Genomic DNA, 21,568 nt, shown 5'->3' on the forward strand with positions numbered 1-21,568 from the left:
TGGCGTGGTCCCCGGCACGGTGCTCGCCGCAATGGGGGCAGAGGCTGAGCTCCTGCCCTGGCGCAGGACACGCTGCCCCTTCCCCAGCTCTTCACCTTCGGCCACTGCGAGTCATCAGCAAGGTGCCACCATCCCCAGGGTGCTGGGTGCTGGGTGCTGGGTGCTCTGCTCCTCCCCGGCGCGGGATGAGAAGGTCGCACAGCTCTGGGTGGCATCCCCTAGCTTCCTCCGCATCTCCCACCCTGCCTCACCTCCACCTGCCCCCCACGAGCGCTTTGGGGAGCGGGGTGCCCCCATCACCCGAGCTGGGGGGCAGCACCCCATGGCAGCCCTCTGCCCAGCAGCGGTGTGGGGGGCAGAGGCTGCAGCAGGCGCTGCCCACTGTTCCCAGTAAGGTGATGGCAACCCAATGGAGCAGAACTTTTCCGTGTCCTTTGCAATGTGATGTCGGGAAGGGACAGCCGGGCACAGGGGGCACCCCACCAAGCCGTGCCCCCACCCGAAGGTGCCCTCCCAGCGTGCTGCCCCTGCTTGAAGCATGGCTAACGGGAGCATGGGCACTTTGGGGTACAGCAGGGTCAGGCGCGTGTACCCCATCCCCAAATCCCGTGCCTTGGGCGCTCTTGGTTTAGCCCTTTCTGGAGCATCCGCCCCCAAACTGTGTCCTTGCCCAAGCAGGGACCCAGGGTTTTGCAGCAGGACGTGCTTGGGGACACCCTGGGGAGACAGAGATGGGGTCCAGGGAGACCCCCAGGAGCCAATGTTCCCCTCCCTCACCATCAGGCGCAGGGACCACCCTGCCAGCGCTTGGAAACGTGGCTGGGAGAGTGGCATTAGCGGTTCCAGTTGGCACCAGCTCTGCCTTTCCCTTCCCCACTCCGTTCCGCAGCGCGGCGGCATCGCCTCCCGCCCCGACACCCGCCTGCCCGCAGCCGCCGCTCTGTTAGGGCTCCCGGGATAAACCCGGAGAAGGATGCGCTGCTTGGAGAAGGGAGAAGTACATTTTAAAAGGTGTTGGTGTGTCTGCCTGTGTGTCCCTTCCGTTGTTTTTTTTTTCTCCTTCCAGATGAGAAGTCGTTCTCCACAGCGGTTTTATTGCCAGTAAATCCACCGGCAGCGGCGAGGCACGGGGAGGGATGTGGTTTTGGGCCGCAGCGGATGCATGTGTGGATGTACAGGCGAGCCTTTGCTTTCCACCGCACAAGAAACCCGCGGAGAAGAGTCTCCGCATCCCCAAGCCACCTTGGCTGGAAAACACATCTTCTTGGGGTCTCCAGGAGGGGGTTGCTGGGGCCCTCCAAGCACCCCGGGGTCCCTTTCCTTCAGGAACCAGGAAGGAAGCAAGCGGCCGAAGGAAACTTCCTCGCTGCTGGCCCCTGGCCAGGAAGGATGCAGCTGCATCCTTGGAGTCGAGTGGAGCGTGGGGAGCGGGAGCGTTTCCGTGTTGGTTTTTTTCAGGGGAGCCACGTGAGGGTTGTGTTAATTCCTGCTGGGAGATGCAACAGAACCAGCTGTGGGATAGGTGGGGAGCTAACAATTAGCCTCAGGTGATAATTGATAACAGCGAGACACCCAGCAGGAAGGCGGGTAGCCCAGGGGTGGGCTGGGACCGGGGAGGGATGGGCAGCGGGGTGTAAGGAGGAGGAGGAGGAAGAGGAAGAAGAAGAAGAGGAGGAGGAGGAGGAGGAGGAGGAGGTGGTGGTGGTGGTGATGGTGATGGAGAAGGAGGAGGAAGAGGAGGAGGAGGAGGAGGAGGAGGTAGTGGTGGTGGTGGTGGAGGTGGACGTGGACGTGATAATGGTGAAGATGATGGTGGTGGTTGTGATGATGAAGGAGGAGGAGGAGGTGGAGGTGATAATGGTGATGATGATGATTGGTGATGATGGTGATGGTGGTGATGGTGATGAGGTGCTGTGGCTGCATCCTTCCCGTACAAAATGGGTGCTCAGCCCCTGCATGGATTCAGGAGCCTCAGGCGTGCCCACAGATCCAATTAACAGGGAAAAAAAGTAATTAAGGGAAGGTGCTGCAGTGCTGAGGCTCCCAGCGCAGGCTCCGGCAGACAGGCAGGCTCTGGCTTGTCTTGGGAACACCTGGGGAGCTGGGGCCAAGGGATAACTCCAGCCCTGGGGCTGTTTCCTCACCTTTGAGCAATGCCCTCCCTGCCGCACCCTGCGCATCTCCCTGCGTTCCGGGAACAAACCTCCATCCCGCTTCTTGGAAGAGCATCCCCAGGGAAGAGCATCCCTAGGGCACGGACGGGGTTGCGAGCATGGGTAAGAGATGCTTTTTCCAGGCTTTTTTGGGGTTGTGCCCTGCTATCGCTCCTTCCATCCAGGCAGCCCTGGCTTGCAAATTGCTTCTTTATCTGCACCCGCCGCCCTGCTGCCGTGCAAGAGGCAATTTAATTCATAATGGTCTATTAAGTACTGTGGGTGCTGGAGGTGCTGGGTGCCGCCGTTTGCCTTCCTGGGGGGTGACGGGCAGGGGGGTGACTGGCCCTGCAATCTCCAGGGTTGCATTGTGTGTTGAAGGTGAGAGATTTAATTTAAAGGCCACCGGTGTGTGGCATTGCCACCAAGCCCTCGCTGCCGGGGCGGCAGAGGCAGGGCTTTGGTGTTCAGCCGTTCCTTGGCAGGATGGTGCTGTGAGCCTGGCATCGCTCTAACCCTCAATGCCAGCTGCTTTTTGCAAGGCTGGTCCAGTCTCGCAGCCCCGTCTGTCACCCCCATCCCATCCAAACCAGAAATCCTGGGGGAGAAGGGGAAAAATTCAAGCCCCCCTCCCCCTTAAACCTGAGCTGGATGGCAGGATCTTCACATCCCATGATCTCTGCTAATGGGTGGCAAATTGCTTCCATCAGCTCTGGTATTACAGATTGCTCATCGGAAATTGCTTCCAGGAGCCTGTTTTGGGGCCAAACTCTTCCTGGGAGCTTGGGGAAATAACCATCAGCATTTTTAGCCACAAGAAATAGGATTCAAATGCAGCGCTGGGGGACCTTCCCAGGATTTTTTACACGTGCTTGCCTCGCTGCTGGGGTGGCTCCAGCATCAGGGGGCCGTTGGCATCTGCGTGGGGCTGGGTACCGCTTCTCCTGGTCCCCACCAGCCATCCCCATTGCTTTGGGCCGCTTCTCAAGGCGTTCCTTGCTCCAGCTCTGAACCAAGAGCAGTTCCATTGCCTCCACCTAAGTCCTGGTAGAGGTCCAGGGCATCCTAATTCATAAGCGCATGGCTAATTATCTGCTGGAAGCCAAAGCCTCAGCATCTTGGGGAGACTAACGAGGCTATTAGCAGGGCTGCTCCTTGCCATTGCTGGCTCGGGCTGGCCCAGAGCACGTTGCCATCCCGGGTCGGCAAGCGGAGGCAGGGATAAGCCTCACTTTGCAGCTTTTGGCACCTATTTGCTTTTGTCTTTTAAAGCATGCCGGAGCAATTCCCAGCCTTTTCCAAAGGAAACCACCGCACCTGAATCCTGGGAAACGAGACTGTGGGATTTCCAAACCCAGTGCATCCCCGCTGCCCGCGCGGCCGTCGCTGTGAGGGGTCGGAGAGAGCCTGGCCAGAGGGTCAAGCTGGAGCTGCCACTTCCAGGAGTCACCGGTGGGGTTATCCTGAATAAAAATGCCACTGTTGCCCATCAGCAGGTCGCCTGCCTCCCCGCTCGGAGCGGCTGGGTCGCTCGCCCCCGTGCAGGGTGTCTCCGTCTGATTGATGCTGTGCTGCGCTCTGCTCTCGCTTGCACCCGCTTGGCTCTCCCGGCGCGCGGAGCCGCCAGTCCATTAAACACTGAGTCATCCTCAGCGGCATTTAATTTTGTGAGGGGCAGCAGTTTGGATAATTAAAGGCCTCCGTGGCCAAAACCCAAAGCCGGTGGCGGTGGAGGAGGATGAGGACACCCAGCAGCACAGACTGGGTACCACCGCCTCGGCGGCGAGGGAGGGGGGGGTCCCCTCTCCCCCTTGCATTTTGGGGTGATTTTGAACCTTTTCCTGCCCCAGATGAGGGATTCCTCGCTCAGGTGAGCGCAGGGATGCTCTGTGCTATTTCTGCCCGGATTAACCACGTCCCTGTGGGGTCTCCCGTGGGCAGACACGCTATCGGGAGGCCTCAGCTTATTAAAAGGACAAGCTGTTGGGGTAGCTGGTGCTAAAGCCATGAAAGCTTTTCTGAACTGGAGTTGAAGGCACTAATATCGCTGCGCTCTGCGTGGGTGAGAAATTAGACAAGAGTTCCTCCGTGCTGATGGCGTTGGTTTTTTGGTGTTGGGTTGGTTTTTTTTTTTCCCTCCCTTCTATTCATCTTTCTCAACAATTATCTTTTATTTTGATATCTTTCTATTTAAACCTTCAGAACCGCGCTGGGGATAAAAAGGAGGCTGAATCGCTTTAACAACCAGGCACCTTGCAGCGCGAGTGCGCGGGACCCGGAGGCACGGGGGGCGATGGGGAAGGTGGCTTGGGCTCTCCTAGGGGTTTCAGCAGCAGGAACCATCCCCAGGACCAGGAGATGAACTCCCCGGGGCCCATCTCCTGCTGGAAGGCAGGTAACACCTCGGCAGCCTCGGGAAGAGCTGTGTCGCTGCATCTGTGTTGTACCAACATTGCACGTCGGGGGCTGAAGACCTGGGGTTTCCTCCTCCTGCGGCTCGTTGCCCTCCGAGATGGGTGCCTCTCACCTGCTTTGGGGCTGCTGTGGCTTTCCAGTCCTTTCGGGGCTGTTTCCATGCTTTTGCCATCCTGGAAATCTTGGGATTGAGCAGCGGCAGCTCTCCAGAGTTGTGAACGGCGCATCGCGAACCAAAGGCAGATGGAAACCCTGTGGAAAGTCACTGAGTTGAACGTGCTGCTTCATTAGCTGGAGCAATTAGCATGAGGCAAGGCAAAACCACTGGCTGCTGCTCGGCCGTCCTGCAGCGCTTTCCCCGCACATCCATTCCACCTTGGCTGGCTCCTGCCTTCCTCACTTGTCTTATCCCTCATCTGGGACACACGCAGTGCCAGGGCTGCTCCCCTGGACCGGAGGGTCTGAAGATGCTCAGGCTGGATGGGACCTGGAAGCGGGCGACAGAGACCAAACAAACTCATTTCACAGGCTGCTGGGTCAAGCGGGGACCTGGGGGGCTGCTGCTCCCGGGTCCTCGCTGTCTTCGCTGCTCCGATATCCATCTGGGAAGCCGAAGCTGGTTTGGAGCTGCGGGAGAAGAAATGCCCCGCGGGGTCGGTGGCCATGCCGGCCCCCGACAAAGGCCGTGCTGCAGCCCCAGGCCACGGGCATCACATGCGTGGGCATAGGGGTGGGATGCCGGGATGCACGACGCATGGCACAGGGCAACAGGATCCCCCAGCTCCTGCCTGGGTGCGGATCCAGCCCGTGGCCGTTCTCTGCTTGTCCCCGTGTCCTTGTCACCACCACAGAGCCCGTTCAGATCACATTTTCTTTTATTCCCTCTGACACCGGTTGTGGTCACAACAAAACTCATCTCATTAAGGAAACGCTGAGGCTAGCGGGAAGGGGAAATGGATCCCCCAGCTGGTAAGTGCCAGGGCCATGGCCCCGAGTGCTGCGGATGCGTGATGGAGAAGGCAGCTCGTGCATCTTAGGCGTGCGAAGATGCTCCAGCAGCTCGAGAGAGGGTGCAGGAGCCAAAGGGTTAACGCTGCCAGCGTGCAAAAATCCTCCAAACAGCACCGATGGGAGCAGCTCTCTGAAAGCTGGCAAACAAATTAAAGCAATGTTGCAACGAATGCGTTTCTTTGCAGCAGAGAGAGGAGGCAAAGCAGCGCTCAAAGGCTGAGGAGACAAAGGCGGTGCAGATGGGTGCTGGGGGACCCGGCGAGCGCCACGTGCGCTGCGCCTCTTGGCTCCGAGCTAAGCTGAGATTTGCTGCTCCAGCTCCGTGACAGCGGCTGGAATAACCTGGGGAGGATTTATAGGAACCACAGGAGAGCCAAAGGGGGATGGAACCTGCCGGGGAAAGGCTGGAGCTGGAAGTTCCTCCCGTGTTGCTGCTCCTTGGTGTTGGTGTCCCATTTCTCCAGGAGGAATGGTGGTGGGCAGGGAGGAAATCGAGCGCTATATGCTCCAGGCGTATAGAGCAGCGCGTCTGCCACGCAGCGGTCCGGCTTCTCCTTAAAAACACGGTCCCACTTGGCTGCTTCTTGCCTTGAAGAGAAATTAAAGGGAGAGATGCAAATCCCCTAAAACAACAGAATGAAGCCGGTGGCCGCGGTGGCCCTGGCAGAGCCTGGGCTGGTTGGGATGAGTTTGGGGGGTGGGGAAAGTGCTGGTGGAACTGGGCAGAGGTGGCACAGGGCTGGGACCGGTCCCCAGCATGGCTTGGCCTTGTTGTCCCCCGTTTACAGAAATAACACATTTCTCTCGTTATAAATGGGGATGGGGGGGGGTGTTGGTGTTGCTCCCCTCCCTCAGCAGCCAAGCCCGTGCAAGGAGCAGATGGAGCCCATCTTGAACGTGCAATCTCAGCAAAAGCAAAGCCAATAAGCGAGTTAATTACCAGCACGTTATGTGAGAGCCGGGGATTCCCAAGGGATTGTGGAGACGAAGCAGCCGTGCTGGGGCTGGGGTACCCGGCTGGCCGCTGCGGGAGCTGAGCTGCTCTTCCTGGGGATGAGTTGCCTGCAAAACCCCCTCGGCTCTGCAGCTATCCAGGCTGTATCCGTCCCTTTCCCTGTGGTTTTCCTGGCGGCGTAAATGCCGAGCAGTGGCTGCTTGTGGCTCTGCCTGTGGGAAACAGGAACCCACCCGAGGGCAGAGCATCCCTGGCCTTCATCTCACCGCTGAGCAAAAAAATTAGGAGAGAAAGCGAGGCAGCTCCGGCGCTCCCCCGTTTAAAAGTGAATTTAAACTCGGCTTGGAAGACCGCTGGCCCCTCACCCACTGCCTTTGGGGCAGCTTTGCTGTGTCCCCTGGCCGTGCAGTGCCCACCCAGCCATGCCAGGGGCTTCCCGGTGGGAATGCCTGCCGCTGGACCCTGGGGGTGTGCTGGTTTTTTCCCTCCTCGGTGCTTCTGCTCTGCTCCCCATCAGCTGAGCTAACGAAGTTCGGCCTCGTTAAATCCACAGACGGTTTCAGACCCGGTCACCCCGGGCTGGCTCGCAGTTCCCACCCCTCCCCGTGCGTATCCACCTGGGAGATAAGGATGGAAGCAGCTTTAATTCCTGACTGCCAGCTCTCCTGCCCACTCACCCTCCATAAATATTGCACCAAAATTTGGGTGCCAACGTGCCAAAGCCAAAGCTCCGGTCCCGGATCCCACTGGATCTCCTTCCTCTGTGCCTTTTGTCTCGTTACGCATCCAATTCCGTTAAACAGCTCACCTGCTGCAATCGCAGCTCTGCTCCGGATTATTGCTGACCTCCGGGCTAGCCCCCTCCTCCCCCCGCCTGGCCTGGGCTGGGAATCGAGGACTCAGAAAAGGCGCCGTCATTTCCAGGCCTTGAATTGTCATTGATCGTGGGGATCGATACTGGAGCCTGCCTTGGCTCCGCGTCCGCCAGGGTCTGGCAGGATCCTCCTCGCCGGCATCCCGCGGGTACCGAGGTGCTGCCATGTCACCCGTCAGCCCAAACCAGGATTTGGGGACACTCCTGGTGCAGCAAACCTACAAAAAAAGGGGAGCACCAGAGGCTCTGGCTGCGCTTAGCCTGGCTGAAGATCCTCTTTCCAGCGCAGCGGCCAGGCTGGAGGAGCATGGCTCGCGGTGCCCGGGGGAGGGCTGGTGTTGGGGTGGCATCACCGTGCTGCATCTTGCCCATCCGCTGCACCTGGGTTTTGCTAGAACCGGTTCCCCTGGCTCCAAAACCCCCCAAGAGCTAAGGGCTGCTAGCTGACAGCACACAAACACTCTCCGGAGAGGGCAGTGCCGGTGGGAGCCGCTTGGCTGGGCCGTGGGGGGCAATTGTGGCATGCACAGGGAGGATGCTCAGCGCTGCCGGGCTCTGCCAGACCCTGCGGACACGGGTCGGATGCTGCCGCAGTGCCAGAGCGTCGCTCCTGATGGAGCCTCGAATTTCAGGGCTGCTGTAAGGGGGGGCAGAGGCTATCGATTGGGGGTGGGGGGGGAGAAACAAAGGAGGGAAGGTCTCCAGCGCCCTTATTGCTGGCTATAGAGCTGGCCGGTGGCACGTTAGGGCTGATTATTCCCCCCTTTACGTCCTCCCCGGCAGCATCTTGAGTGTCATCTCTTTTATGAGAAGATCAAATTAAAAAAGAGATGAGTGGCACTCAGATGGAGAAGGGTTTGAGCTCGAACGCGGCACATATATCTGTTATTCATCCTGTTCCGCTGGAAAAGCAGCTCTCCCGGGCAGCTTCAGGTGCTGTTTAGCTTCCAGGTCTCCAGATTCCCCAGTTTGGGGGTGGCTCTGGCAACACGGTTTGATCGCTATCACTTCGAAATCCATAAGAAATGTCATCTAAAGTGCAACAAATAACATTCTGATTATCTGCTGGATCCTAATGCTACTCCCTGGAGATAACAAGCTGCAATTTTCCCCCTGGGCCATACAATAATCACCCCAATTACTCCCAAGCAGTGGTTATTAAACTCACGGCACTGCTTTCATTTATAAAGCAAAAATAATTAAGCAGGTGTCTATGTTCGCTGTTTGGCTGGGAGTGACCGGGGTTATTTCTGCTTTGTTCTGGGAAAGAAACTCTTCGGTGGCGATGGAAAACCTCCGTGGCTTTTCTGCTCCGTGCGGCACAGTTCTGTCAAGAACAGTGCAGAGAAGCCACCGGATGATCGACCAAATAAAATGCAGTTGGTGTCTGTTAACGCTGGGGTTGGTATCCCAAAGGATGTAACCTCTATCCAACTCTAACATCAGAGGGATTTAGGCAGAGAGCGTGGTTAGCGAGGCTGGGATGTGACGGGCATACGAAATCACACACGAAGCCCTTGCAGAAGTTGACGTGCCGGTTTGGGGTAGCTGGGCCAGTGCCGGGACACCGGTGCCCCGTCTCCATCGTACCCCATCTCCATCAGCCTCCGGGAGGAGGGAACGCTACCCCCTTCCCTACATCCCAGGGCAAGCCCCCAAAGAGAGCCACGCTGCAGCGGAGCGTCGCATGTTGGCTGTGTCTCTGGATGCACACGCGAGCTCGCTCTGCACACGTGAGCGTGCTCCTGCACCCGCAGCCGGGCTTGCAGAGACGGGGAGGCTTCCTGCTTCGGTAGAAAGAAGCAGTGAAAGCGGAGAGAGGGATGACCAGGACGGAGGGAGGCAGTGCTGGTGAATTATGCATGACACGGGGAGGAGGAGAGCCGTTATCTGCATGGACAAAGACCTGTGCCAGGCAGCCTGGCTCTCTCCTGTACCTGTACCTTCCTTTCGCCCGCGCTTTATCTCCGCTCCCAGCTTGTAATTCAGCCCAAATATCAGAGGAAGCTGGAAGATTAATTTTCTCTGTTTGCATGGCAAAGGAGAGGGGACACGCTCTCACTCCAGACTCCCAGCTGCTTAATCTGCCACCGAGGCCTGCCGAAGGAAAAGGCAAAAATTTATCAGCCTTGGCAAGTCGCCGGCGTGGGGAGGGCTGTTCGGCCCCGGCAGCTGCGCTGAGCCCAGGGCTGCACGCCGGCCCCCCACAAGTGGGTTGTGGGCTCCCACAGCAGGGCTTTATGCATGGGCAATTCTTTGGGACCACCAGGAAAATACAAACCCTTCCCCTCGCCCCCGTGTTCCAGCCCAGAGGCATGCAGGAGGCTCGGGAGAGCCGGAGCGGTTCGCTGCCCTGCCACCGAGCATGACCCCCGCGTCCTTCCAGTGTGGGAGCGTTCATGGCTGCGAGTTGCTCAAATATTTAAGAGATGACAACTGTATTAGTACCAAAACGAGATAAAGATCCCTTGAGTTTATAGCAGGAAACATCATCTCAGCTCTTATTTTCTACCTCTCTCCCTCAGCTTACTCCCTGGCTTAAATGAAATCATAAATATCAGCCCACAAAGGTCCTTTGTCACTGCACACAGCTCCCGGCGACAAGAGGTCATTCATTAAAAGCCAGATGAAGGCAAGAGAGACTCCCATTGTTTTTTAACGAGTTCAGGGTAAGGCCGTGGCTCCTCCGCTGACATTAATGTGCTGTTTCACTATGAGGAGCAGAGAGGATGGACCGCGCGTGGCTGCAGACAGCTTTGGCCGATCCCATCCGAGCCGCCAGGCACCGCTGGAGGAACGACGCTGGGTCCACGCCGGCAGGAGATGACAGATAAACCCGGTTCATCCTTTGGAGCGACACGGCTCCTTCGGCACCCTCCTCGCCGGCTGCACGGGCAAGGCGCCCGAGCAATATTTTGCACAGACGAGGGATGGCTGAACCCCGCAGCTCCCACCCAACGGCATGAGCGTGATGCCATCTGCCGGCCTGTGGCTCGGGCCAGGCATGAAAAATCCAAAATTAATTCCCCAAAATGTCCAGCTTCCTCCAGTTAAACCCAGGCTGCCCTCCCTGCTCAGCCTGCTGGCTATTTTCCTCCTGCTACTGAATCATTTTTGCAACCCAATCTGCATTAACGCATCAATAGAAATGCACTTAAGATCATCTGTCCTCCCTTTTTTTCCCCTGGAGAAAGGTTGCCGTCTTCAAGTTTCTAGTTCTGCTTTCTTCCCCGCATCCCCCCCCTCCCCCTTTTTTTTCTTTTTTTTTTATGACTGTTTATGAAGGCCATCATGCGCTAACTGGTTTTGGATTAAAAGGAACTTAATAAAGGTTTCCCCTGAGCGCAAAGCTGCACAAATGGGTTTGCAATTCTGGAGTTAATTACGCAGGAGCTGGGCAGAGAGATTTGTGTTTGCAAAGCTTCACCAGAGGATGAGGCTGGCGGGGAAAGGTTTGTTATTGCAGGGTCACTCGCTAGTACGGCGAGGCGCCGGGGCAGATTTCTTTGTATCCTGCCCCCCAAAATCGAGGCATAGGGTCACTGGAGAGCCCACTGGCATCGGCATAAACAAAAATCCCGGTCGCGTCACGGGGTCCACAAGTGCTGCCCAGCAAAGGAGGATTCTCCGGTGGCTGGAGGAGGCGACCGGGCTAAAGACCAAAGGGAGCAAGACTGCAGGAGGAACTGGAGGAGAATTTCTGCTGCTTGAAAATGTGAAGTGCTTCCGCCAGTAATCGCCAGAATCATCAAATTAGCATAAATTCTATTAACGGTTTCCCAGATGAGACATTTCAAGGCTTCTCCCTCCCCTCCCTGACACAAACAAAAGAGAATATAATTACTTTGCAACAAAGCAGCTCCTGAAAAGGCCCTCAAGCCTTTTGCCTTCTCTCTCTTGGAATAGCTGTATCTGCAAGGTGCTTCTGACCCCTCTGCTCTCATCATGCATCAGGCAGGAGGGAGGAAAGAAAAACTACAAAGCTTTTAGGGACCAGGGCTGGGACGGAGCAAGTGGTGTGGTGGCCCATTGGCCACGGCCACATCACATCAGCAGGCGAGGGGGGGCTTCTGAGAAGCTTTTTTGGGGGGGTACACAAGCCCCTGATGCCCTTGGAGCTCTCACCCGTCACGTTTCAGAGGAGGATTTGGAAGTACAATGTCTGAACACATATGGAAGAAATCTAATTTGTGTAACACTGAAACCCGGCATCTAACGCAGTAACTCACTACAAGCACCACGGGGGCAATAATCTAAAATAATGTGCCTTTTTATCGGCATGAGATTGCGGATGACAATTTAAAAAGAGGGGAGAATTTGCTTATGAGCATAAGCCTCCTTAACTCTTAAGAATGACACTAAAACAACTCGCCTGCCTATAAATATGATCTGCCAATAGAGACATCTTTGCTGCGAAGATTTAATTACAGGCAGGAGCTGCAGGAGGCCCCGGGGCTGACACCAAAGCAGCTGAACCTCTTCAGAAATGGGGGGGCCGGGATGTGCCAGGCCGGGATGTGCACGCACAAGAGGCTCTCAGCAGAGCCAGGTGTCACCATCAGCCTCCAACCTGCTTTCCAGACTGGGGTAAATGGGGCTTTTGGGTGATTTTTCCGTGCCGTGAGGTCAAATATCAAGGTCAGCGCCTTCCTCTCACTCCACCGTGGACTCGGAGGATGCGTCTCTTCCAGGCCTCCGTTCCCCTATAAAACAGATAATTTTGACTATCTTCCTGAAGGAAGCTTCGTTAATGTTTACTTTTCAGAAGACCTTGAGGCTTTTTACAATCTATTATGAATTAATTATTATTAATTAAGTTAAAGCAGACTATATAACCTAAATAAAGCACTTCTGACAAAGCAGCTGGGTGCTGGAGAGCAATCTGCTTTACGAACTCCCTTTCCCACTTAGCAATTTTAAGCATTTAGTTCCGCTTTCTAATTGCTAATATCTATTCTTCCATTACCCGCTGTTTTGTTTCTGATCTAAAAGATTAAAACGCATTGTTATTTTATGATTATGCGATTTCCCTTCTCGTCATCGTCGGCTTTGGCTCTGTGTTTGGTCGGTTTGCATATTAAATGTCTGCAAATGGAGGGCTCCTACGTGGCTCAGGACAGCGTTTCACCGCTCGGTTGCCGGCTGTTATTCTGACTGACGTTTCCGAGGCAGAAATCAGTCGAGGCTTTGTATTTTTGAAGCGACAAGATGTAATAAACGAGCTCCCGGTGAAATATCCACGCTCTGAACCAGCTGCAGGCCGCATCCAGGCCTGGCGGTGCTGTGCAGAGCGGCTGCCAGGGGGCTCAGGCCCACCCGTGCCGTGGGACAATGGCTCAGCTTAAAACCACAGCCGGGGTTTTGCCTAAGAACAGGGTTTTTCTCCCCAAAACAGCCCTTCTGGTGCCCGTGGCCGCGCTCGGGCCCGCAGAGCAGCGGGAGGCCTAGGCCCTGCCGGCGTCCCCGGCCGGCTCCGTTGCTAAGCAACGTGGGCCGGAGCCGGCGACCAGCAGTAAAGATGGCGCCCGGCCGGCTTCATCACTCGGCTGTAGGGGCCGCCGCGCCCGCCTGCGCGCCGGGGAGTTGAACGCACAGGCCACGCCCTCAACGGACATGGTGGCGGCTTGGCTTCAGGCGCCGAGCGAACAGAGCCAATGAGAGGCCGGGAGGGCGGGGAGCACGCTGGGATTGGCTGGCAGCAGCGATTCAAACCCAAGTGCGGGGCGGTTGGGTTGGGCGGTTGGAGCCGGAGCTGGGCCGGCGGCCCCGGTAAGTGCGCGGGGGGGGAACCGGGGCTCCAGCGGAGTGTCTGGGGGGGTCCCCGGTGAGTGCCCGGGGCGGGGGGGAGGGTTTAGGAGAGGGGATTCTCCGGTGAGTGGCCAGGGGGGGTCCCGGGGGGGGGGGTCCCCGGTGAGTCCCCAGGAGGATGGGGGTCCCCGGTGAGTGGCCGGGAGGCCGGGGGGGTCCCCGGTGAGTGGCCGGGAGGCCGGGGGGGTCCCCGGTGAGTGGCCGGGAGGGGGGGTCCCGGGGGGGATTCCCCGGTGGGTGGCCAGGGAGTCCCGGGGGAGCTCCGGTAATTGCCTGGGAGGGGCCCCGCGGGGGTCCCCGGTAAGTGGCCTGGGGGGGCCCAAGGGTCGGGGGATCCCCAGTGCCCCCCCTTAAGTCAAGGAGGTGCAGGTGGGGGGGCCTTGCCTCTGCCCCCCCTCACAGCCCCCCCAGCCCCAAGGCCGCCATGTGGCTATGGCCCCCACCCCGGCGAAGCCAGCGCTTCCAGAACCTTCCATGGAGGCCTCCACAGTGCTCCGCTGGCTCCTCATCCTCCCTCCCGGCCTCTCCCAGCCCCTTCCGGCACCTGCGGGTTAATTAGTCGAGGGACGGCTTAATTAGCCGAGACCATCCCTCCTGCTCCCGCGTTAACAAATTAATTTCCGCGGTGCCGGGCTGGAGACTTTCCCACGCATTTTCCAGGGAAAATGTGCTGAGGGCCGGAATTCTGCCGGTGCCGTAAGTTCTAAATATCAAATTCTTCAAATTTCCCCCAAACGCTGCTTCGGGTTTGATCTGCCGAGGCCTTGAGGTTTTTGGTGGCCTAAGTAGCCCCCGGGCTGGAGGAGGAGGAGGATGGTTTGGGAATCTTCATCCCGGAATTCCGAGCCCTGGAGCTGCCTCTCTCCATGGCTCTGCTGCCCGTCGGCTGTGGAGAAGCAAGGATCTTCGTCCCCTGGGGAAGAATTTGGATGCCCAGATCCCCAAAACTTCAACATAGTTTTATTTCTGCGGCTACTAAAACTCTGGAAAAAATTGGAAATCCACAGTGGATTCTCTTTTCCTTAGGCTGGGAAGGAAGGGATGGGCGGTTTATTTAGCCCTGGATCCTTGGTGAAAGAATTCAGATGCCCAGACCCCAAAACTCTTAATTTATTTTTATTTCTGCAGCTTCTAAAATTGTGGAAAATCCGGAATTCCAAAGTGGATTCTCTTTTCCTTAGGCTGGGAAGAAAGGGATGGGTCGTTTATTTAACCCTGGATCATTGGCAGAAGAATTTAGATGGCCAGATCCCCAAAAAACACAACTTTTAATGTAGTTTTATTTCTGCAGCTTCTAAAATTCTGGAAAATCAGGAATTCCAAAGCAGATTCTCTTTTTCTTTAGGCTGGGAAGACGCTCGCAGTTTGGAGGTGGGAAGGGAGGGCTGGGATGTTTATTTAGCTCTGGTTCCTTGGTGGAAGAATTTGGATGCCCAGATCCCCAAAAACCACAACTCTTAACGTATTTTTTGCTTGTGCAGCTTCTAAAACTGAAAAAAATCTGGAATTTTGAAGTGGATTCTCTTTTCCTCAGGCTGGGAAGGAAGGGATGGGCAGTTTATTTAGCCCTGGATCCTTGGTGAAAGAATTCAGATGCCCAGATCCCCAAAACCCACAACTCTTAATGTAGTTTTATTTCTGCAGCTTCTAAAACTCTAGAAAATCAGGAATTCCAAAGCGGATTCTCTTTTCCCATGGGCTGGGAAGGAAGGGTTGGGTGGTTTATTTAGCCCTGGATCCTTGGTGGAAGAATTCGGATGGCCAGATCCCCCCCAAAAAACGCAACCCTTAATGTACTTATGCTTGTGCAGCTACTAAAACTCTGGAAAAATCCAGAATTCGGAAGCGGATTCTCTTTTCCGTAGGCTGGGAAGACGCTCGCTGCCTGGAGGTGGGCTGGGGGGCTCTGGGGTGGTCGCCGAGCCCCGGTTCCCGGCGGGATGATGGAGCCGGCGATGCGGAGCCTGTTGGAGCTGCTGGTGCGCCAGGCGGAGGTGCTGAGCGAGGGAAGCGAATGCCGTAAGTTCCACTCCAAGCGGGTGGTGTCGTCTTCGGACGCATCCAAAGCGCAGACGAACATCAGCTCTTGATGAAGAAGCTTTTGACGATGCCGTGGCTAATTAGACCGCGGCAGGTGGTGTGATGTCAGGGTTGGTTTGGGGTTTTTTTTCCTCATTTTGGAGAAAGATAAAGTCACGAGATGCATTTCCAGGCAGGGTCACATTCTGCTTGTAGTGAGCTGAGCTGATCCGCGCAGGGGCTCGTGTTGTGGCTTTTTTGGGGGGGCTGATCTGCACAGGGTCTCAGGGTCTAGTTTTTTTTTTGGGGGGGGGGGGGGGGGGAGGGCTGATCCAGGCAGGGTCCCACGTGTTGTAGGATTTTTTTTTGGGGGGGCGGCTGATCCAGGCAGGGTCCCACGTGTTGTAGGATTTTTTTTTGGGGGGGGGCGGCTGATCCAGGCAGGGTCCCACGTGTTGTAGGATTTTTTTCGGGGGGGGGGGGGGGGCAGCTGATCCAGGCAGGGTCCCACGTGTTGTAGGATTTTTTTCGGGGGGGGGGGGGGGGGCAGCTGATCCAGGCAGGGTCCCACGTGTTGTAGGATTTTTGGGGGGGGGGGGGGGGGGGGCGGCTGATCCAGGCAGGGTCCCACGTGTTGTAGGATTTTTTTGGGGGGGGGAGGGCGGCTGATCCAGGCAGGGTCCCACGTGTTGTAGGATTGGGGGGGGGGGGGGGGGCGGCTGATCCCGGCAGGGTCCCCTGTGTTGTAGGATTTGGGGGGGGGGAGGCGGCTGACACAAAGGGCTTGGCCTGAAAACCCACAGGAATTTGTGAACGTTGTAGCATCCATGTGTTTGCCGAAGGGCTGGTTTCTCCCCATTTCCATCGGGAGCGGGATACGTTCACGGCTCCCCGCTGCCCGCGGAAGGAGGGGTGCTGCGTCCCCTCGCCTGGGTACCTCAAGGTGTCCATCTTCTCTCCAGAGTTCATCGAGTTAGCCAAGAACTTTGAAGAGCATCGGCGAAAACTGCAGAAAACTGAGCACGAGCTGGGCAGGTGCAAAGATCTTCTCATGAAAACCGAAGCCGAGCGCAGCGCTTTGGATGTGAAGCTGAAACACGCTCGCAACCAAGTGGATGTGGAGATCAAACGCCGGCAGAAAGCCGAGACGGATTGCGAAAAGCTGGTGAGTAATTCCTTTATCACCGCTTTGCTTGTTAGGGTGTGGAGACAAGGTGATTAAACTGCATTCCCCTATGGAAAATAAGGACTGACACTTGTGGTGGGTTTTTTTTTGGTTTTTTTGTTTTTTTTTCCTGGGGAGGAAAATTCCTGGTTTAGCTCCTTGGAATTGGGAAAAGACAACTGGAGAGCGTGGGGCTTTGCAGCCCTTGATGCTCTATTGACATCTGTGCCTGGGATTGATTCACAGGGTAATTAAACACTGTTTTTGGCAGCTGCTGATCATTGTCTGCCTTTACAGGAGCGGCAGATACAACTGATCCGAGAGCTGCTCATGTGCGATGCGTCGGGGAGCATCCAGCTGAGCGAGGAGCAGAAGTCTGCCCTGGCTTTTCTCAACAGACCACAGGCATCCATGGAGGCTCCAGGCAACAAAAGGTGGGGAAAACAGCATTTTGTTGGAGCAACATCTCAAATAATCCAAATAATCACCTCTGCGATGCGTACTGCACCCGGATCAACTGGTTTTTTGTTTGTTTGGGTTTTTTCCCCACTTTCTGAGTCCGTGAGAACCAACTGAAAAGCAAACTTGAACGAGTTTCTTCTAATTTTTCATTTTTTAGGCTCTCTACCATAGATGAATCTGGCTCCATTCTGTCAGACATCAGCTTTGACAAGACGGATGAGTCACTGGTAATGTAACTCAAAGTTCTAAAGTTTTGGGTTGTTGTTTTCCTCCTCCCCGCCCCCCCCCCCCCCCCCCCCCCCCGGGGCATGGGTTAATTAATCTCTCCAGATCCCTTGTGTTTAGATGACTCCGGTATTCCACCGGTAGAGCCAATTTGCATTTCGCTGGCGTGCTCTTGGCAAAAATTGAATGCAGGGTGTTTACACAGAGCTAACAGGGTTATTTCCCACAGGATTGGGATTCCTCCCTGGTGAAAACGGTCAGGCTGAAAAAGAGAGCGAAAAGGGTACGTTCCGTCCTTCCCCATCAAGTGGTTGGCTTTAGCCACCACAGTGTCACCCTCTGTCATCTCCCAGCCGCCTATAACGATGTCAGAACGACTAATTGCGATCAAACTGGAGGTGGATGTGCTGCTGCTGCGATTCAGACCTGCTGCAGATCAGAATTAACGTAGATCGGACGTTAATTCTGATTGCATTTGTCTAACGAGAATGCCCGCAGTAGAATTCCGCATATCTTGTTTGGTTATGACTTGGAGTTTGCAACAAAGCACTTGAAGTGTACTAACAGTTACCAGGTCGAGGGAAATCCTGGAGGATGCTAATAATTAAATTTTTTAATACTCTGTGAAGGAGTTTGTGCTTGTTCTGGTCTGCTGTTCACATGCACAGGTGGGAAAGGACACTAGCAGCGGTGGAAGAGTTTGGGGCTTGCTTAGTTGCCCTTCTGTTGTATGGGTTTTGTGTGTGTGTGGTTTTGTTTGGTGGTTTCGGGGTGTTTTTTCCCTTTTTTTTTTTTTTTTTTTTCTGAACTGGATGAGAAAGCTGGCTAGGAAAATTCTTTGAAAGAGCAGAGATGCTTCATGGCAACTTGAAGGTGGCCGTGAAAAATAGGTACCATGGAAGAACCTAGCACATCCAGGGTGTGTGCAGGCACTGGTTTGCTCCTCCTAGTTATCCCGAGCTGGTATCTCACCCAGTTACCAGCATACCTGCTTCACGGACAGAAATATCCCGTATTTTTTCCAGCGGTCTTCCAGGCAGTTCATTGACGGGCCACCAGGTCCTCAGAAGAAAACCCGATCGATCGGCTCCACCGCGGACCAGGTATGGGGGTCTCGGCTGGGTCTGTGGGTGCTTACAGCAGTTGGCGACGCTGCCTGCCTGTTTCTTGGGTGGGTGAAGTAGAAAAATCCCACGTCCCATCAGTCCTGAGGCCACAAACCATCGATTTTTTTTTTTTTTTTTTTTTTTTTTTTCTCCTTTACAGGGAAACGAATCCATAATAGCAAAAACCACCCTCATGGTCCCCAACGATGGTGGCCCCATCGAGGCCATCTCTACCATCCACACGGTGCCTTACAGAGGCCGCAGGAAGAGCGGTAGGTGTCGTCTCTCCCTCGATCCCAGACCTGAAGCAGCTACTTGGCCAGCGGGACGCTATCCCGAAATATTCTGGTCACCTTCCTGGAGGACCGAGGCAGCCGCCTCTAGTTTCCGATGCGTTTGCTTTGAAAGCAAAGGTTGCAAAGGAGGATGATCCCCTTGGGTCACTGCTCCTTCTCCTGCCTTTTAGGTCCTTTGCAGCCTTGGAACAGCGAGACGAGCGTGGGCAGCAAGCAGCCGGAATCCAAATTGGAGCCCGATGGCTCCAGCACCCCACAGAGCAACGGGGCAGTGCGGCTGCATGAGTTCGTGTCCAAGACGGTAGGTCTGCAGGCAGGAAAAACTTGGAAAAACTTCCATTTTTTTTAAAGACGTGTGATGGCAAGTATTGATCAGAGCCTCTATCATTTTATATATCTATTACATTATCACCAGCCGTGATGTCTCTGTCAATATTAACTGTCCCCACGACCCACACGGATCGTGGGATGCGTTATCCCAGTCATCAGGACTTAACCCAGCTGAGCTACCACGTGCACTAATCTCTTCCTACCGCTCCGAATCCTTAGGTTATCAAGCCCGAATCATGCGTTCCCTGTGGGAAGAGAGTAAAATTTGGAAAAATCTCACTGAAATGCCGAGATTGCCGCGTGGTCACCCACCCCGAGTGCCGGGACCGCTGCCCGCTCCCCTGCATCCCCACCTTGACCGGCACCCCAGTCCGCATCGGGGAGGTGAGTGGACCTGATGGAGGGGCAGTACGGCCACCGGTGCAAATATTTCCAGTTTAAAACCCACATTTTTCTGGGGGCTTCACACGTTTTCCATCGTTGGGTTTTTTTTTTTTTTTTTTTTCTGAGGCCGTGGCTGCCCAAGAACCAAACCGGATGAATTTCTTCTAAGCCACGTTTTTCTGGGGGTTTCACACGCGTTTTCCATCGGTTTGTTTTTTTTTTTTTTCTGGGGCCGTGGCTGCCCAAGAACCAAACTGGATGAATTTCTTCTATTTTGAATTTGGAGGCTCTGTCCAACAGGTGGATCTGGTTGATGGTCCGTTGGTTCGAGGCTGCTGAGCTTCCAACCTTCCGTGGAAAAGCTCCTGTGGCTCAGAGCTGCATCATTAAATGAAAACGAGCCCGTTGACATCGCGTTCGACCCGCAGGGTGGGGGGGTGCAGCATTAAGGGGGTGCTGAGCTGGGAAGGTGGCACCTTTGGGTGGGCAATCCTGTGCTGTGCTGGTGGGATTTGCTCTCTGGGCCGGTGAAGACACAACAATCTTTTTCTTTTTTTTTTATTCTTCCCTCTTGCTGTGAATTTTTGAGTTTTTTCCATATCTTGATGAATGAGTTTATTTTAATTTTTTTTTTTCTGCTTTTTAGGGGACCTTGCTGGATTTTGTCCCTTCCACACCTCCAATGATCCCTCCCATCCTAGTGCACTGTGTTAACGAGATCGAGCGGCGAGGGCTGCGCGAGGTAAGAAAACGGGGCACGCAACGCCGCTGATGGAACAGGTCGTGGTGTTGGGGCAAGAAATAAATCCCCCAAATATCTCATTGGGGCATCCAGCACTGCTCGGCGGGTGAGGGGAAGGTGGGAATGTGTGTGTGGAAATAAAAAGTGAGTTTTATACGTGTCATTACTGTTCTGCCCCTCCCCCACCCTGAGCAGACGGGTCTTTACCGGGTCTCTGGCTGCGAGAAGACGGTGCGGGAGCTGAAGGAGAAGTTTCTCAGGAGCAGGAGCATCCCCCTGCTCAGCAAAGTGGACGACATCCACGCCGTCTGCAGCCTCCTCAAGGACTTTCTGCGCAGCCTGAGGGAGCCGCTCCTCACCTTCCGCCTGAACAAGGCTTTTATGGAAGCTGCGGGTAAAACTGGGGGGGGGATGCCCCCAGCCCCTTCCCCAGGCTGGCTGGGGGGCGCAGCTTGAGCTGCTGGGGGGGACCGGCAGACCTGGGCTCAGAGCATCCCCCCCCTCCCTGGGGGAGCATGTCCATCGTGTCCCCGTCCCCCCCCAGGGGAATGTGTCCCCCTGTCTCCGTGTCCCCCTCCCTCCCCCCTCCCCGGGGTGAGCATCTCCCCCCTGTCTCCGTGTCCCACTCTCTTCCCGGGGGGAGCGTGTCTCCCCCCTCTCCACAAGGGAGCATGTCCAGTCTGCCCCCACCCCCCCTCCCCTGAGGACCCTGTGTGTCTGTCCCCCCCCTTCCCTCAGGGAGTGTCGACGTCCCCGTCCCCCCCCTCTAGTAGGAGCATGTCCCCTCCCCCCTCGAGGAGCATCTCCCTTCTGGAAAAGGCAGCAATCCCTAGTGCTCCAGCAGGACCCCCCATCACTGCGGTGGGGTGTGACATTCCTGGCATCCTCCTTTCTCCCTGGGTGATGTCCCAGCTGTGCCTCTGGGATCGTTTTCTAAGGTTTAAATACTATTTTATTTTATTTTATTTTTGTTCCCCCCCTCCAGAAATCCTGGATGAGGACAACAGTGTGGCTGCCATGTACCAAGTGGTTGGGGAGCTTCCTCAGGCCAACAGGGACACGCTGGCGTTCCTCATGATCCACCTCCAGAGGTACCTCCTGGGGGGAGGGGCGGGGGGGACAGGGGGAAAGGGATGGGGCAGGGGGGCAGGGGGGGACGAGGAGGGGAGGGGGACGGACGAGGGGGGAGAGGAGGGGGGAGGAGGGACGGGGATGGGGGGGGCCACTGGGGAAAAAGGGGATGGAGCAACAGGGGGGCTCTGGGGAAAAGTGGGAGGGAAGGGGGGGCACTGGGGAAAAGGGGGGGGGGATGGGGGCCCTGGAGGGGCGCTGGGGATGCTGGAAGGGGGATGTTGCCACCGGTGCCTTGTCTAATTAACCGATGTTACCGGTTGTGAGCATCAAGTGTTTGTTCTGCAAAAAACCCTGTTTGTTCGGAGGCTGGAGCACGGGGCACGGGGGGGGTGGGGGGGGAGGTTATATGACCAGGGGTGAGAAACAGCCACCTTATTTTATTTTTTTATATATATTTTATATATATTTTTTAATATATTTAAAATATATATTTCTATATATTTTTATATTTTTCTTATAGATATAAAAAATATATTTCACACATATTTT

At 55.7% G+C, this 21,568-nt stretch overlaps 1 protein-coding gene across 1 annotated transcript in view; it reads left to right on the forward strand.

Annotated features, from left to right (window-relative positions):
- The first annotated feature begins 13,115 nt into the window (after nucleotides 1–13,115).
- The window catches only part of RACGAP1 (Rac GTPase activating protein 1), a 139,720-nt gene continuing 131,267 nt past the window's right edge, over nucleotides 13,116–21,568 (forward strand). Inside the window, exons 1-13 of the mRNA XM_037371285.1 lie at nucleotides 13,116–13,177; nucleotides 15,082–15,235; nucleotides 16,198–16,400; nucleotides 16,698–16,834; nucleotides 17,020–17,089; nucleotides 17,317–17,370; nucleotides 18,113–18,190; nucleotides 18,354–18,465; nucleotides 18,660–18,790; nucleotides 19,039–19,203; nucleotides 19,850–19,945; nucleotides 20,141–20,339; nucleotides 20,931–21,036. Of these exons, the coding sequence (XP_037227182.1) occupies nucleotides 15,157–15,235; nucleotides 16,198–16,400; nucleotides 16,698–16,834; nucleotides 17,020–17,089; nucleotides 17,317–17,370; nucleotides 18,113–18,190; nucleotides 18,354–18,465; nucleotides 18,660–18,790; nucleotides 19,039–19,203; nucleotides 19,850–19,945; nucleotides 20,141–20,339; nucleotides 20,931–21,036 (1,430 nt within the window). The 5' untranslated portion in view covers nucleotides 13,116–13,177; nucleotides 15,082–15,156. The remainder of the gene's footprint in view (nucleotides 13,178–15,081; nucleotides 15,236–16,197; nucleotides 16,401–16,697; nucleotides 16,835–17,019; nucleotides 17,090–17,316; nucleotides 17,371–18,112; nucleotides 18,191–18,353; nucleotides 18,466–18,659; nucleotides 18,791–19,038; nucleotides 19,204–19,849; nucleotides 19,946–20,140; nucleotides 20,340–20,930; nucleotides 21,037–21,568) is intronic.

This window comes from Falco rusticolus, chromosome 19 (genome assembly GCF_015220075.1).
Source record: "Falco rusticolus isolate bFalRus1 chromosome 19, bFalRus1.pri, whole genome shotgun sequence".
Lineage (NCBI taxonomy): Eukaryota > Metazoa > Chordata > Aves > Falconiformes > Falconidae > Falco > Falco rusticolus.